This window comes from Hemitrygon akajei, chromosome 2 (genome assembly GCF_048418815.1).
Source record: "Hemitrygon akajei chromosome 2, sHemAka1.3, whole genome shotgun sequence".
NCBI classification, from domain to species: Eukaryota; Metazoa; Chordata; class Chondrichthyes; order Myliobatiformes; family Dasyatidae; genus Hemitrygon; species Hemitrygon akajei.
Window position 1 is genome coordinate 14,011,747 of NC_133125.1, and position 17,795 is coordinate 14,029,541.

General features: G+C 45.8%; 1 protein-coding gene across 1 annotated transcript in view; it reads right to left on the reverse strand.

Annotated features, from left to right (window-relative positions):
• The window catches only part of msh3 (mutS homolog 3 (E. coli)), a 237,635-nt gene extending 220,052 nt beyond the window's left edge, over window positions 1–17,583 (reverse strand). Inside the window, exons 1-3 of the mRNA XM_073067310.1 lie at window positions 17,298–17,583; window positions 9,283–9,397; window positions 3,307–3,536 (exon numbers count right to left, since the gene is read on the reverse strand). Of these exons, the coding sequence (XP_072923411.1) occupies window positions 3,307–3,536; window positions 9,283–9,397; window positions 17,298–17,438 (486 nt within the window). The 5' untranslated portion in view covers window positions 17,439–17,583. The remainder of the gene's footprint in view (window positions 1–3,306; window positions 3,537–9,282; window positions 9,398–17,297) is intronic.
• Window positions 17,584–17,795: the final 212 nt, after the last annotated feature.

Sequence of the window (17,795 nt, forward strand, 5' to 3'; positions counted from 1 at the left end):
CCCTCCGGTCTTCTCCTATCATTTTGCATTTCCCCCTCCCCCCACTACTTTCAAATCTCTTACTATCTTTCCTTTCGGTTAGTCCGGACGAAGGGTCTCGGCCCGAAACGTCGACAGTGCTTCTCACTATAGATGCTGCCTGGCCTGCTGCGTTCCACCAGCATTTTGTGTGTGTTGTGGTAATTGGGGCAGTTGCTTAATTGGGCTAAAATATACAGATCCCAATGTGTCCCAATTAACCGGAATCCGCTGTATATGCCATAAAATAAATAGTGCAAAAAGAGAGCAAAAAATAGTGAAGTCGTGTTCATGGGTTGGTTTACCATCCATTCGGAAATCTGATGCCGGAGGGAAGAAGCTGTTCCTAAAATAGCTCTCCATATTAAATTCAAATCAGTGATTGAGCTTCCACAGGCTTCGGAGTAAAAATATCCTCTACTACGTTTTCCTAAATTAACCCTTACTCAGAGGTCGTCAACCAGTTCGAAACTCTTTAGCCAGGACAAATACCCTCTCTGTATCTGCCTGCCACACCCTCCAAAAAAATCATCCAGCAAAGGAGCTCACTTCTCAATGTATAAACTCGAGAGCACAGAGGCCTAGCCTGCTCTATCTTAGGGGTTTAAGTTGCCTGGATTAGAGGACAGCTTTTAAGAGGATAAGACCATCAGACATAGGGACAGGATTAGGCCATTCAGCCCAACGAGTCTGCTCCGTCATTCCTTCAAAACTGATTTATTGTCCCTCTCAACCCCACCTAAGGATAGGTTTGAGCGAATTGGGGCTTTTCTCTATGGAGTGAAGGAGGATGAGAGGTGACTTGATACAGGTGTACAAGATGATAAGAAACAGAGATCGAGTGTTGACAGCCAGAAGTTTCACCTCAGGGAGAAAATGGCTAACATAGGGGATGTAATTTTAAGGTGATTGATAGTAGGTTTAGGGGGAATGTCAGAGGTAAGTATGTTTATTTAAACAGAGCACTGGGCGCATAGAATGCTCCTCCAGCAGTGGTGGTAAAGCCAGATACATTAAGGGCATTTAGGAGACTCTTAGGTAGCCCCATGGATGATAGAACAATGGAGGGCAATGTAGGAAAGAAGGGTTAGACTGATCTTAGAATAGGTTAAAAGGTCAACACAACATCATGGACCAAAGGACCTGTACTCTTCTTCTAAAGTACATCGTTCTATAGGCAAGGAGTTCAAAATGACAGAGGACATAAGCACTTGACATAAGCACAAAATGACATAAGCACTTCGGCCTTACAGACCTTGGCAAGTCATTGTCTCTCTTAGACTCAATGTCCTTTCACTATAATGTCCTACATGCCATTTGCCTTCTTAATATTCTCCACCACCTGCACATTGGCTTTCGGTGAACCTCGAGCATCTCCTGACCGTAACACATTCTAATCTACATTCCTCCAATCCAGCACTTTAGCGAAAAGAAATTTACTTCTGTGGATGAGCACATTGTAATCCCACCTGCCAGACCAGTCCATTATTCTGAGGGACGTTGTTTCCCTTGACGGCTCACAGTGCTGCCTCCTCACGACTGACACCACCACCCTATTACAGCTCACGGGCCCAGCTAATGCCACTTCATTGGAAAAACCTGGAAATATTACTAGGTCCACTCGGTCAAGATCTTTGAGACAGATTGTGAAGTGTTAGAGCCTAGTAATAACAACTATCTCACTATTCACAAAAGCAAGAGATTCTGCAAATGCTGGAAATCTACAGCAACACACACAAAATGTTGGAGGACCTCAGCAAGTCAGGCAGCATCAATAGAAAGGAATATTCAGGCCTAGATCCTTCATCAAGACTCAAACAGACAAACAGGGAGGTAACAAAAGACCTTAAGGTATTGGAGCAGACTTCAGGAGAGGGAAACCATAGGTCCATGATCCAGTAATCATCGAAGGCTCAGAAGTGGAGAGGGTCAGTAACTTTAACTTCCTGGAGTCACTACCTTAGAGGACCTGTCCTGGACCCATCACATAAATATAATTGCAAAGAAAGCACAGTAGCACCTCTAATTCCTCAAATTCTCAAAGACTTGGCATGTCATCGAAAAACTTGCCAGACCTCTGTAGATGTGTGGTGGAAGGTGTGCTGACTGGCTGCATTCTGACCTGGCATGGGAACACCAATGCCTTTGAGCAGAGAACCCTTCAAAAGGAGTGGATTCGGCCCAGTACATCACAAGTAAAACCCTCGCAACCATTAGCACAACTACATGAAACCATGCCATAGAAAAGCAGCATCCATCATCAAAGATCCTCTCCACCCAGGCCATGCTCTTTTCTCACTGCTGCCATCGGGTAGAAGGTACAAGAGCCTCAGGACTCGCAGCATCACGTTCAGGAACAATTACTACCCCTCAGTCATCGGACTCTTGAACAAAAGGGGATATCTACACTAATTTAAGGACTCTTACCTTGTTATTTCATGCTCATTATTATCTGCATTTGCACAGTTTACAGTTCCTGATGCTTATGGTTTACTGATCCTGTTTACAGTTACAGTTCTATAGATTTGCTAAGTATGCCCACAGAAAAAGAATCTCAGGGTTGTATGTAGTGATATGTATATATTCTGATAATAAATTGTACTTTGAACTTTGAGAATTAGGCCATTTGGCCCAACAAGTCTGCTCTGCCATTTCATCATAGCTGATCCATTTTCCCCTTCAGCTCCAATCTCCTGTCTTCTGCCCATATCCCTTCATGCCCTGACCAATCAAGATCTATCAACCTCTGTCCTAAATATACATACAGACTTGGCCTCTACAGCCAACTGGGGCAATGAACTCCACTCTTTGGCTAAGTAAATTCCTCCTCATCTCTGTTCTAAAAGGACACCCCTCTACTCTGAGGCTGGGTTCTTTGGTCTTAAGACTCTCCCATATCCTCTCCATATCCACCCTATCTAGGTTTCTCACCATTTGATAGGTTTCAGTGATGTCACCCCTCATTCTTCTGAACTGCAATGAATACAGGTCCAGAGCCATCAAACACACTTCATATGGCAAGTTGTTCAATCCTGGAATAATTTTCATGAACCTCCTTTGAACCCTCTCTAGTTTTAGCACATCTTTTCTAAGATAAAGAACCCAAACCTGCACACAGTACTCCAAGTGAGGCCTCACCAGTGCTTTATATAGTCTCAACATTACATCCTTGTTTTCCTAATAGGTTTACGAATTACATGAAGGAAGTTAAAATTCTGATAAACTGTTAGCATTTGGACAGATTAAATGAATTCTATTAAAGGCCTCAAACTGTGTTAGTAAACCCACCTGCTCCAGTTCTCTGTCTGGATCCTGCAGGAGCATTCCATCGTGCCGTCCCGTGCCAACAGCGTCACAACTTAGATCAGCGTTGCCGCTGCATCTGATTCTCTTCGTTTGGACTTCCCCTTCCAGTGCCTGAGCGCCCGACGGCTCCCGGTGCCTGTTAACAGAAAATTCCTTCAGTCTGTCCAGGGTGCACGAAGATATCCTCGGCTGTTTACGTACTGCTGGCGCATCTTAGAAGTTAAAAATAAAAAGAAATCTTTTGAATTTTAAAATAAACTGATGATTCAACTTAACAGTATTTATATATAAATAGATTCATAAAGCTCCATGTAATAGGACAGTGAAAAGATAACTATCAATGCAAGTTCATGGCACAGAAATGATCACTTTTCTTGAACAAGAGTATTCCATTTGGCATGTTACAATCCCCTTTCACCTTGCTTGTGTCGAGGAGGATTACAGTAATCCTTTCTATCTCCAACACACTCTCTTTTGCAAGTCCACTGGAAAAGATGAAGCCTGGTGCCCGCGAATCCACGAGTCCACCGCAGGCCGAATACGACCTACCCTGGGCTTGGACGACTGTGTATGTCTGTGTGTGAGTGAGTGGGTGGGACGGAGGAAAGAGGCTCACATTACTTGTTGTGTTCTGCGTAGTTCTGCCGAGCACTGTGGGGGCCAGCGTGCGTGGTGTCACTTGCACATCATTAGGTTGTGCTGGTTCTTAACACAAACAACACATTTCACTGTATAGTACTGTGCAAAAGTCTTAGATATATAGCTAGGGTGCCTAAGATTTTTGTACAATACTGTATTTGTCAACATGGAGTGGAGAGTGAGTTTGTAAATTTGGTGGGAACAAAGGATGTCGGGAATGGTGAAGGTGCAGTATGGGACAAGTGGCAGAGAAGGAGAGCCAGGGGTGAAGGGTGGCACAGGTGCAGACACATCCAGCCCTGAAACACCAGGCAAGGTTATTTGATTCCAAGCAATCGATTTATTGATCATTACTGAATGTCTCTCTGGTGCTTCCCACTCCCCTTCCTCTCCCTTCCCCTTTTTCCAACCATGTTTCCCCTCTCCCTGACCCCTTCCCACACTCAGTCCACAATAGAGACCCTTATCAAAAATCAGATTTATCTTCACTCACATATGTCATGAAATTTGTTTTTTGTTTGTGGTAGCAGTACAGTGCAAAACATAAAATTACTACAGTACGGTGCAAAAATCATTGGCACACTAGCTAAATGTATGTGCCCAAGACTTTTGCTCAGTACTGTATGTTTCCCTGTACGTGTGATTAATGAATAAATCTGAATTTGTAGCGTCAGTGCAAGGTTTCTGAACCAAGTCAGCCACTTGCAGTGCAATATGCCTTCCCACTGCACCAATTAACCCGTCATTCCCGCTTCTAACTGTATTCTGTCAGCAATATCTTCCTTCCATGGCACAAGCAAACATGCGACGCGCAAGAGATTTGCCAAAAGCGCGGTTTCTGCGAACAATTCTGTAAACAAACACGTAGACCTCGACCTTATTTGTGATCCAATGCGGGCAGAATTCCTGACCACAGGCACAAAGTTCGCCACACAGCCGATCAGCAGCGAGATTTTCTCCCTGCATCACAACTGAGTTTCCAAAATAACACATCATCAGGTGATTGAGAAGTACATAAAGGCCAAGCATTCCGAGGACTCAACACCACACTGACGATGTCTGCTCACAGCATGGTGACAAAACGTTTGCAAGTGAATTGCCAAGACCAGAGAACAACTCAACTGAGCCATCGACAACCTGAGTTACACATCCTCCAAGTTATTTCCAATATCTTCCTTTATTACAACATACAGAGGACATATTAATTATTCTAGATTTGTCCTGTGCCTTTAAGCATCTGTTACTTCCTTTGTCCCTAAAAGATCTCACCCCACTTCTTACTTACCTTTTGAAAAGTTTCGGGTTCCCTGTTAAATCTTAATTACTCTCTTTACAGCACATCTCTCCTCCTTACTTCCTCTATTTCCTGCTTTCAAAAAAAAAATCACCCAACATATCATCCAACTTTTAAATATAATCACTACCTCCATCATCAATTATGAAACTTTGTGCGTTTTGATCGGCTCCAACTGCCCTTTTCTAGAAATATTCCCAGCACATGCCTTAAATGTGCCCTCCTTAAAGATCTCCCATTGTTACAGCAACTATAAATGAATAGCAATGGTGCGAGTCCTGAGACTCTTGTACCTTCTACCTGATGGCAGCAGGGAGGAAGGAGCACGGCCTGGGTGTTGGGGATCTCTGATGATGGATGCTGCTTTCCCATGGTAACGATTCACGTCGCCGTGCTCAATGGCTGGGAGGGCTTTACCCATGACGTACTGGGCCAAACCCACTACCTTCTGCAGGACCCCAGATAGTGCGATCAGACCCTTTTTGCTTCTCAGCTCCAAGCAAATGGATTCTGCTCTTCTCCTTCTCTTTCCTGCATTGCTGTGTCTTCAACAACATCACTTCCCTTCCTCACTATCATTGAATATTAGGCATTGAGTCTTCACCATATTTAGAATCGAGGCACCTGAGTGGCGCTTGAGTGGCCTATTTGAGTGGCCACAAAAGAGTGGCCTATTTTGAACATAGGCCATTGGAGGAAGCAATGAGGGAAGAACTGGGCAGCAGACAACTCGGTGTGGGAGAAAGCCTGGGGGCGTTCACAGCAGACCTCGCTCAGCATGGCTACCCCCCTGTTCCCTCCCATGCCCCGAGCACCTACACCAGCATTTTCGCCTGACATCAGCATCATCGCTGGCCGAGGCGGAGAGAATGGAGGCAATTTTAGCCGCCCCAGGGCATTCTAGCATTGCCTCGCACTCAGTGAGCCCGGGCTTGTGTTACCGAGGTAGAGGAGGAGCCCATGAGACAGCTCTGACCGGCAGCGCACCAACCCCACCGCGGGCCACGAAACGATCTCTGCTACCAGTGTGGTGAAGTAGACCACGTGGCCTGGGACCGCCCACACCAGCACCATCGGGAAACGCCAAGCGAGTGGTGCCGTCCGAGACCTCCAGCAGATTCCCTCCGTTGTCGCTTGGGTGAAGAGCAAGGCTTATACGTGGACCGTGTGATGGGGGGCATCAAATGCCCTGCATTGGTGGACACAGGGTCAACCATCACTATCATCCATCCCAGTGTCCTCCCCAACATGGCCAGCCATGGCGGTCCAGCCGGTTACGGTCACCGGTGAATGTGCCGTGATACGAGGGAAGAGGAAGCTGCGCATCGCAGTGGGGAAAACACAGCGGAGCCCGGGGTGTGACTCTCTGTCAGCCAAGGGTCCTGCATCATTGGCCTGGACCTGCTGTCCCACTGGGGACTCACAGGGATGTACCAGGGGCAACGCTCTATCTCGGCGCTGAAACCGTGGCTCTCCAGCAGGGCAGCTCCAGAAAGCGGACCAGGCGGGCACAGCAACAACCGCTGGTCTCACAGCGGCCCAACGCGACACAGCACACCACGTCAAAACCTGCGACGGGGCGACGCACACCATCACCGGCCACCCCAGCACAGCTCACCGTGACCATCATCAGCAACCGCATCGGCACAGTGACATCAGCAGCACCAAGGCAACAACCTCCCTCCAGTGAGACCGTCCAGTCAGCGCGGAAGATGTGGCCGCAGAGCAGCAAGGGTTCAGATCAGGTCCAGCATCAGCAGCCGAAAGAGCAGCACCTCGACATCTTCCCAGCTAGAGACGAGGCCTGCAGATGCACGGGGCTGGTCGAACGCCACATTAACACCAGGGACTCTCAGCCCATCGCCTGGCCCTCGCCAAATGCCAGGCAGCGGATCAAAGAGATGGCAGTGGCTAACATCGCCGAGCCCTCCGACAGCCTGTGGGCAGCCCCAGTGGTGTCGGCCAGAAAGAAAGACGGGTCGCGGTGGTTCTGATAGACCGCCACTATCTCAGTGCCGTTTGCGGATTGTATTAATCCAGCATTTCTTCAGGATCCTGATGATTCCATAAGGAAGCTCAAATCGCAGCTCACACAGGTCAAAGATAACCTGGGGCTCAGGAAGGCTGGTGTTTACAGGATTTCCTGTAAATGCAGAGTAGCAGACATTGGCCAAACGGGGCACACAGTAGAAACCCGCAATTTTGTGTGTGTTGCTTTGGTTTTCCAGCATCTGCAGAATTTCATGAGTATAATCTTTATCTTTTTTATCTTTATCTAAAAATCTGGAGGCAACAAGACTGGTTGTCGTGAGGAAAGCAGCCATGGGACCACTCTAAGCTAACACCGTACAGAAGAGCTGGCCGTAATAAGCATCAACTAGACAGGAAAATACCCCGATGAATAGACCTGATCATAAAGCCACATGGTTATAATGAGGTCTCTGTATGAACTAATGCAATTCCACACCTAATTGCCTCCACACCAATAACGAAGATGCCGAAGAACAGAAAGAGGAAGACAATATAGAAACCAACAGTCCGGCTGTAACAGGACAAGGATAGATGGAATAAATGGGACATGGACCGGATTATTGTCGTAGCACTGTTAAATAGAAACAAGGCAGAAAAAATATGAGGGGAGTGAGTCATGGAAACAGGAACTAACTTGGTACTGAACCCTGGAATCAGACAGAAACCCAGGAATAGTTGTCACCAGGAGAGACCTTGGCTTTGAGACCCAGAGAACAAAGGAAAGCTACAAGGCTGACCAAGACAGGTCACCTCACATTTCTCTGTTATAGTGCTCTATGACATGTCCTTCGGCCCTCCTATTCTGTGCCTAAACGTTACTCCGCCTAGTCCCATCGACCCGCATCTGGACCACGGCCCTCCATACCATTCCCATCCACGTACTTATCCGAACTTCTCGACAGGTAGCATGCCACACAAGCTGTGATGCTAATACATCGTCTTTGCAATTACAAGTCTGAATAAAAGAAGAATATTCTCAAATATTCAAATTCAAAAACATGAGATTTAGAGGATTTTCAAGCACTGACAAATAAACAAAACTCATCTAACTTTAAAAGCACACACATTAAGATTTGATTGGCTGCCTGTCACATGTGTGTTGAAACAGTGAAACAAAGAATGCAATGTGGTATTTGTATCAACGGCTAACACAGTCAAAGGATGAGTTGGGGGCAGTCTGCAAGTGTCACTACACATTCTAGCACCAACACAGCATGCCCACAACTCCCTAACCCTAACCTGTATGTCTCTTGAATGCGTAAGAAAACCCACAGTCACAGGAAGAATGTACAGTCTTTAAAGACCACGGCAGGAATTGAACCCAGCAATTCAGGATTTCCTTCTGCCATTCAATTTCTGAATGGACCTTACCTCACTACCACAAGAAAATATGCAGATGCTGGAGACCGAAATGAACATGCATAAAATGCTGGAGGAACTCAACAGGTCAGGCAGCATCTATGGAAAAGAATAAACTATCGATGTTTCGGGCTGAGACCCTTCATCAGGACTAATGAAGGGTCTCGGCCTGAAATGTCTATTGTACTTTTTTCCACAGAGGCTGCCTGGCCTGCTGAGCTCCTCCAGCATTTTGTGTATGCAACATTACCTCATTACTTCTTAAATTTCTACTTTTTGCCCTACTTAATTCAACTATTTAAATATACATACTGTAATTTATGATTTTTTTCTATTACTATGTATTTCACTGTACTGCAGTTGCAAAGACAAATTTCAGGACATATGCCGGTTATATTAAACCTGATCCTGACTCTGAACCGAGATCGCTGGGCGTTACGCTAATCGCTACACAACTCTACTGCCCAGCCATATATCGCAGTACTTGCCCTACACTTCAGCCAAATGGAGCTAACCAGCATCTGGAACGTGGAGAAGTGTCACAGGGGGCAAGGAAATTAACAGACTTTGGTTATAGAGTCAGTTCGCCACTGACCAATAACAATAAAAATAGATCCCACTACGTGTGTACTTACTGTAACCCATTTCAACTACATCTCCATTCTCTTCTTGGCTCGCCAACTTTCTGCGTTTTGTCGTAGGTTCCACCTGCTCCACCTCCGATTCCTTTCTCCTCTGAGAGTCCACGATCTGCAGGATGTGAATTTTCACAGTCAAACTCAGTCTGACTACACCAAATTCTGTTACCTCCAACTCACCTTTCACGATTTGAAGTTCTGGATTCACCCTAAATCATACCAGTTAACGATTTATATGCACGAGTGAAATATAATTTCCAAAAAAAAAATCCTGAGAATCACTGACCCAGGTGAGAACTGCTCCCCACCCAGATGGAAACAACTCCTCAAATCAAACAGGTACTTGCTAGCCCTTAGTTCACCTACTTCTGTACCAGGTTATATGGTCTTGAGACTCCTCACTGCAAGGCCATAAAATATTCAAAACTAAAATTTTAAATTCTTCTCATTCAAATTATCCAAAGCTTGATTTTTATGTGGGCTGTTTCTGAGCTATGAAATTTCATTACCTGTAACACAAACTCTACTATGAGGTATGAACTGGCTGCATCACTGTCTGGCATGGAGAAGGGGCAGGGGGCACCACACAGGATGGAAATAAACTACAGACAATTGTAAACTCAGTCAGCTCCGTCATGGGCACTAGCCTCCCCAGCATCCAGGACATCAAGGAGTGACGCCTCAAAAAGGCGGCGTCCTTTGTTAAGAATTCTCAGCACCCGGGACATGCCCTCTTCCCATTGCTACCGTCAGGGAGAAGCCTACCACAACAGTGCAAAGAACATAGAACAGAGAACAGTACAGGTCCTTCAGCCTGTAATGTGCCGGCCTTTTAACCTCTTCTGAAATCAGTCTAGCACTTCCTTCCTACATTACCCTGAAGACCCACACTCAATGATTCAGGAATAACTTCCTCCCCTCTGCCATCAGATTTCTGAATGGACATTTAACCCATTTACACTACCTCACTCTCATTTTTTTTCCTCTTTTTGCACTACTTATTCAATTTAATACATATATACTTATTGTAATTTACAGTTTTTAATTATGTTTTGTTGCCTCATAACAACAAATTTCATGGCATACACCAGTGAATTGAACCTGATTCTGATCCTGACCCGTCCATATGCAATCACTGAATCACAATTTGTATAGTCCATGAACACTACTTCATTATGTTCCTTTCTTTTTCCTATGTATAGTATATTTCATGTCTTTTAGAGGTGTACAAGATGCACAGATAGAGTGGACAGCCAGAGACTTTTACCACAGGGCAGAAATGGCTAATACAGGAGGACATAATGTTAAGGTGATGGTAGGAAAGTATAGGTGGGGGGGGGGGGGGGGGGTCAGAGGTAAAGTTTTTTTTTAAAACAGAGTGGTGGGTACTTTCAACAGTCTGCCAAGGGTGGTGGTAGAGGGAAATACATTACAGACATTTAAGGGACTCTTAGACAGGCACATGGATGAAAGAAAAAGGGTGGTTAATGTAGGAAGGAAGCACTAGATTGATTTCAGAAGAGGTTAAAAGGCCGGCACATTACAGGCTGAAGGACCTATACTGTTCTCCGTTCTATGTTCTTTGCACTGTCGTAGTAGTGTAATCACCCGAGTTGAGTATGATGTTCTCCTAAGGGGTTGTCTATCGGAGGGTTGTTCTGAAGTGGCTGATCTAGGATTTACATATTCTGGTGCAGTGAGGGCAAGAAAGAGTAAATGGCAGTTTGGGACTTTTGGTTGTTCAATCTATGCACTGTAGTAATGCTACAAAACAACAAATTTTCACAATATTTAGGACAGTGATAATAAACATGTTTCTGATTTGTATTAGGTAACATGTATTTGCATTGGATGGTCAAACGGATAAACACAGACTAAATGCTGGAGGTCATCAGGAGATCAGATAGCATCTCTGGAGGAAAAGGGTCTGGGCCCGGGCCCAAAAAATTGACTATTTACCTCACTCCACAGATGTTGCCTGACCTGCTAAGTTCCTCCAAAATTAAAATCAGCTGGAAATATATGTAGGGGAATAGATTTTTAATTTCAAATTCATTGTCATTCAATCATACACATGTATACCGCCAAATGAGACAACATTCCTCCGGACCAAGGTACATATAACACACACATTACACATAAAGTAACATTATCACACATAAATTAAGATTTTTGTGCATGTAAGATACAAGTCAAAAAGCAAATAGCATAATGCCACTGGTGCTTCATACGTGCTGAGACCCGGGTGGTGGCAGGGATTTCAGTAGTCTTACGGTCTGGGGGAAGAAGCTCTTGTCCGAATGCTGTGGTAGGGGCTCAAAGACAGGCGGGAGGGATCACTGATACTATGAAGAGCCCTGACAATGCAGCACTCCTGATAAATATCTCTAATGGAGATATCTCTAATGAAGAAGGACCCAAGGCTTTTTTGGGACTTGTGCTCAGATGCCTTATAATCCCTGTACCAGACAATCAGGACACTCTCAATGGATAAGACCATAAGACACAGGAGCAGAATTAGGCCATTCAGCCCATCAAATTTGCTCCACCATCATGGCTGATCCCAGATCCCACTCAACCCCATACACCTGCCTTCTCGCCATATCTTTCAATGCCCTGACGATCAACTTCTGCCTTAAACATACGCATGGACGTGGCCTCTACCGCAGTCCATGGTAGAGCATTCCACAGATTCACTACTCGCTGGCTAAAAAAATCCTCCTCATCTCTGCTCTAAATAGTCAATTTTGAGGCTGTGCCCTCTAGTTCTGGATACCCCCACCATAGGAAACATCCTCTCCACATCCACCCTACCTAGTCCTTTCAACATTTGGTAGGTTTCAATGATATCCCGCCTCATCTTCTAAATTCCAGTGAGTACAGGCCCAAAGCTGCCAAGCGCACCTCATATGTTAACCCCTTCATTCCCGGAATCATCCTCGTGAACCTCCTCTGGACTCTCTCCAATGGAAACACATCCTTTCTGAGATATGGGGCCAAAACTGCTGACAATACTCCAAATGCGGGCTGACGAGTATTTTATAAAGCCTCAGTATTATCTCCTTGCTTTTTTATTCTATTCCCCTTGAAATAAATGCCAACATTTCATTTGCCTTCTTTACCAGACTCAACCTGTAAATTAACCTTCTGGAGTCTTGCACGAGGACTCCTAAGTCCCTCTGCACCTCTGATGTTTGAACCTTCTCCCCATTTATATAATAGTCTGCATTATTGTTCCTTTTTAACAAAATGCATTATCATACATTTCCTAACACTGTATTCCATCTGCCAAGTTTTTGCCCATTCTTCCAATTTCTCTTAGTCCTGCTGAAATCGCATTGTTTCCTCAGCACTACCTATCCCTCCACCTATCTAAATATTATCCGCAAACTTTGCCACAAAGCCATTAATTCCATAATCTAAATAACTGACAAACAATGTGAAAAGCAGCAGTCCCAGTACTGAACCCTGAGGAACGCCACTAGTCACTGGCAGCCAACCAGAAAAGGCCCCCTTTAATCCCACTCACTGCCTCCTGCCTGTCAGCCATTCCTCTATCCATGCCAGTATCTTTCCTACAAAGCAGTAAAATTTTATCTTGTTAAGCAGCCTCATGTGCAGCACCTTATCAAACACCGTCTGAAAATCCAAGTAAATTGCATCCACTGCCTCTCCTTTGTCCACCCTGCTTGTTACTTCCTCGAAGAACTCTAACGAATTTGTCAGGCAAGATCCCTTTACAGAAACCATGCAGACTTTGACTTATTTTATCATTAGTCTCCAAGTACCCTGAAACCTCATCTTTAATAATAGACTCCAACACTTTCCCAACCTCTGAGGTGAGGCTAACTGGCCTGTAATTTCCTTTCTTTTGCTTTTCTCCCTTCTTAAAGAGAGGATGTTGATCTTTCGCCAGAACTGAAGGTCTGCTTGTATATTCTGAGCAGAAAGTTTGGTTACAGGATCCACAGGGCACTGTCAAGCAAGATTTGAACACTCTTCTCCCCTTCCCTACACTCACCCAAAGCACAGATCATTCCATTTCACAGAACATGTCATCACAAAGAGAACTGCTATGGGTGACTAAAAGTCACAATAACATTTCCTAACGTAAAACCTCACGATCAAGATGGAACTATGGGCATCACAGGCATGTCCTCATTCCTCAACCTCTCTTGCCTCTGCAGCGTCCACCTATCAATGTTCTCACCAGGAGTGGCAATGTAAAAAACCGTCTCACTGATGCCCACTGTCGAGTACTCACTTCCTCCAAAGATCACTCCTTTTGCCTGGTTAGCTGCCCACCAGTGCCCAAAACCCAGAGGAAAACAGCGGGGGACTTGCCCCTTCTTTCCCAACATCTCTTTCATGTTTCATCGTGATGTGGCCACCAACAGGAGCAGTATTTATCACTTTCCTAACTGCTTTTTATCAGTTTCAGCCTCGCTATTATGACCATCATGTTTCAAATAGGGTGGCAGGGTGGTGACACGTCTCTACCAAAGGAGGTGTAAGGCGCTCCTTCCCTCCACTAGCTTGCAGGTCATCCATGGGTAAGGCATAGCACCTGCTTAGCCCCCCCGATCAGGGTCACATGAAGCCACTGGAGCAGGTGGTGGATGGTCGTCCTGGTTATGTGACCACTGATGCCAGGCAGACAATCTCTGAAGAGTATTGATAATGGCTGAGGTCACCTATCTTGTAAAGACACTGCCCAGAAGATGGCAATGGCAAACCACTTCTGAAGAAAAAATTGCCAAGAACAATCATGGTGATGGAAAGACCACGATGGCCTCCATCATACAACGCGGCACATAATGATGGTGATGATGTTCCAAATGCTCCATTGAACTTTGGAATCCATTACTGGGAAGCGAAAAGCAAATTTCTTGTCAAAGTACATGTATGTCACCCTATACAACCTTTCCTTCCACACTCCCTTGCAAACTAGATGTCTGGAGGACAGTTCTCAGAACATTTCATTTTCAACTATGGTGGCTTGAAGCAGGTTTTTGGAATTTTAACTCCTTGTTGGTTATACTCAATGTTCAAAATACATAGTACAGAATACATACATATCACCACACACAACCCTGAGATTCTTTTTCTGCAGGCATACACCAAATCTATACAACAGTAACTGTAAGCAATGGACAACATTCTGTGCAAATGCAGATATAAGTAAATAGCGATAAATAACAATGGGCCAAATGGCCTAACTCTCAAGGTGCAGAGTTCAAAGTAAATTTATTATCAGAGTACATGCATGTCACCACATACAACCCTGAGATTCTTTTTCTGTGGGAATACCTAGCAGATCTATAGAACAGTAACTATAAACAGGATCTGTAAACTAAACAGGAACTGTAAACTGTAAAAAGAAAGTCTGCAAATGCAGATAATAAATAAATAACGAGAATAAAAAACAAGATAAGATTCCTTAAATGAGCGTAGTTATGCCCTTTTGTTCAAGAGCCTGATGGTTGAGGGGCAGTAACTTCATAAACCTGGTGATGCGAGTCCTGAGGCACTCGTACCTTTGACCTGATGGCAGCAGTGAGAAAAGAGCATGGCCTGGGTGGTGAGGATCTTTGATGATGGATGCTGTTTTTCTACAGCAATGTTTCATGTAGATGTGCTCAATGCTTGGGAAGATTTTATCCATGACGTACTGGGTCGAATCCACCACCTTTTGTAGGGTTTTCCACTCAAAGGCCTTGGCGCTCCCATACCAGGCCATAATGCAGGCACTCAGCACACTTCCCACCACACAGCTATAGAAGTTTACCAAGATTTTTGATTAAATGCTGAACCTCTGCTGACTCCTGATGAAGTAGAGGATCTGTCATGTTTTCTTGCATTCATGCATTCGGGTTCTCACGACCAGACTACGTAACAGTTTCTTCCCCCAAGCTATCAGACTCCTCAATACCCAGAGCCTGGACTGACACCTTACTGCCCTATTGTCTTGTTTATTATTTATTGTAATGCCTGCACTGTTTTGTGCACTTTATGCAGTCCTGGGTGGGTCTGTAGTCTAGTGTAGTTGTTGTGTTTTTTTATTTTCTCTGTGTTGTGTTTTTTTACATAGCTCAGTCTAGTTTTTGTAATGTGTCATGTAACACCATGGTCCTGAAAAACATTGTCTCATTTTTACTGTGTACTGTACCAGCAGTTATGGTCGAAATGACAATAAGAAGTGACTTGACTTGATAATATTTATATGATGGGTCCTGGACAATCTTCTCAGATAGTGACACCTCTGAATTTAAAGTTACTGTCCCTCTCTACCTCAGATCCTCTGATGATTACTGGCTCAGAGACCTCTGGTTTCCCTCTCCTGAAGTCTACAATCAGTTCCTTGGTCTTATTGACATTGGGTGAGAGGTTGTTATTGTTATTACACCACTCAGCCAAATTTTCTTGTATGCTGATTCATTACCACCTTCGATACAGCCCACAACAGTGAGGTCATCAGCAAACTTGTATATGGTGTTGGAGTTGTATTTAGCCACACAGTCATAGGTGTAAAGGGAGTAGAACAGGGGGCTAAGCACACATCCCTGTGGTGCTCATGTGCTGATGGAGATTGTGGAGGAAATGTGGTTGCCAATCTGAACTGACTGGGCTCTACAAGTGAGGAAATCCAGTGGGGTAGTGAGGCCCAGGTCTTAGAGTTTACTGATTAGCTTTGAGGGGATGTTAAATGCTGAGCTGTAATCAATAAAGAGCATCCTGATGTGTGCATCTTTGCTGTTCCAGAGTTGAGTGAAGAGCCAATGAGACAGCATCTGCTGTCGACCTGTTGCTTCGGTCGGCGAATTGGAGTGGATCCAAGTTGCCATTCAGACAGGAGCTGTTGTGCTTCAACACCAGGCTCTCAAAACACTTCATCACTGTGGACGTAAGTGCCACTGGGTGATAGTCATTTAGGCAGGTTACCACGCTCTTCTTGGACACCGGTACGACTGAAGCCAGCTTGAAGCAGGTGAATACCACACACTGACGGACTGAGAGGTTGAAGATATCCGTGAACACACCAGCCAGTTGGTCGGCACGGGTCTTCAGCCCTCGGCCAGGTACTCCGTTGTGGTAAGGTTATCATGCATTCCTCTCCAAGGACTGTAACCTCGTCACGGTGGAAAGGTCTGTGAATTCTTGAGATGCCACCCATTGCTTACCCCCTGATAGGGTCACCCATAGCAGTAAGTTCAAGGCAGACGAAGAGCGATCCAACCAAGACCTCGATGATGGAGCTGCCTGAAGAGGATGACACATCACAGCAACAGTGAAGGTGGAGGAATGCTACAGCAGCGAAGGTCCCCAGTCATCCTGCATTCCATGCCGCGGGACCTTGACCCTGGTCTGTCCTGGGACCTGTGGTGGCTCCCCATGCATCAGCCTCCCCATGACAAACAAAGTCACACACAGGCCTTCTCCCTTAAGGAAGTGCACCCTAATATTTTGATCATGAGGACCCTGGATTGGCCTCTACAGCCACGAGGACCCACCAGACAGACCCTTAGGAGATCGATCTCAATATTACCACAATCGTTCACTGGTAGGATTATTGGGAAGATCTCTGACTTGGCATCCATGGGCCCGGAAGGAATTGGGTTTAATGAGCCAGTATTCTTCTGTCAATTTATAATACAAAACCTCAACTCACAACCTTTCCCGGGCTGCGGGTTTTGACAATAGTTCCCTTCAGTGTAATCACAAGCAACAGTGCCAAGGTCACACACTCCCAAATTCCAGGGGCAAATCAAACTGGCCCCACGTGAAAACCCGCGACCTTCCAGTAGATCTAGGCTGGAAAGCGTACCCAAAACCGGCAACAAAAGAAAGTAACAGATCATGAACAAAGACACCAGGAAGTGGGATGTGCATCACTACAATTTCTCTCCACGTGCCTCGGCATTCAGAATATTACATGCACATCAATCCCTTATTCATCAAATGTGCTGAAAGGAACAGAGACGCACGCATAACGCGTCCGAGTGCTAACTGACCTGGAGCCCGGGGGCGAGGCAAGCTGCTGCCGCATTGTCTTCCCTCTCCTTCTGCCCCTTCCTCGCTACAGGGCGGAAGAATTTGCTGATCACAACCTGGCTCCCCGCAGCTTTCCTCCCGCGGCCTTTCGCCTGGGACATCGCGGCTGCAAGCGGCTCGCACCCCCGGCCCCGGCCGAGTGATGGGCGGAGCGACGGCGGAGTGAGGCTGCGTCGGTCACCTCACCGGGCGGAGCGGGGCCGACCGAGGCTGCTCCCTTAAAGCGGCACGCACACTTCGGCCCGAGCACCAGGCGCGGCCGTAAGTCCCGGACACTGGCCGCAAGCGTGTGCTCTTCACCTTCTGCTATCAGGCTGACAGATCAGCTGAAATTTGAAGCGGTACCGCAGGAATGACGGAGAACAGCAACATCGCTGGCACAACCCTCCCCATCGAGGGCATCCTCAGGGTCCCTCCCCATCTGGGACATGCCCTCTTCCCCTTGCTACCATCAGGGA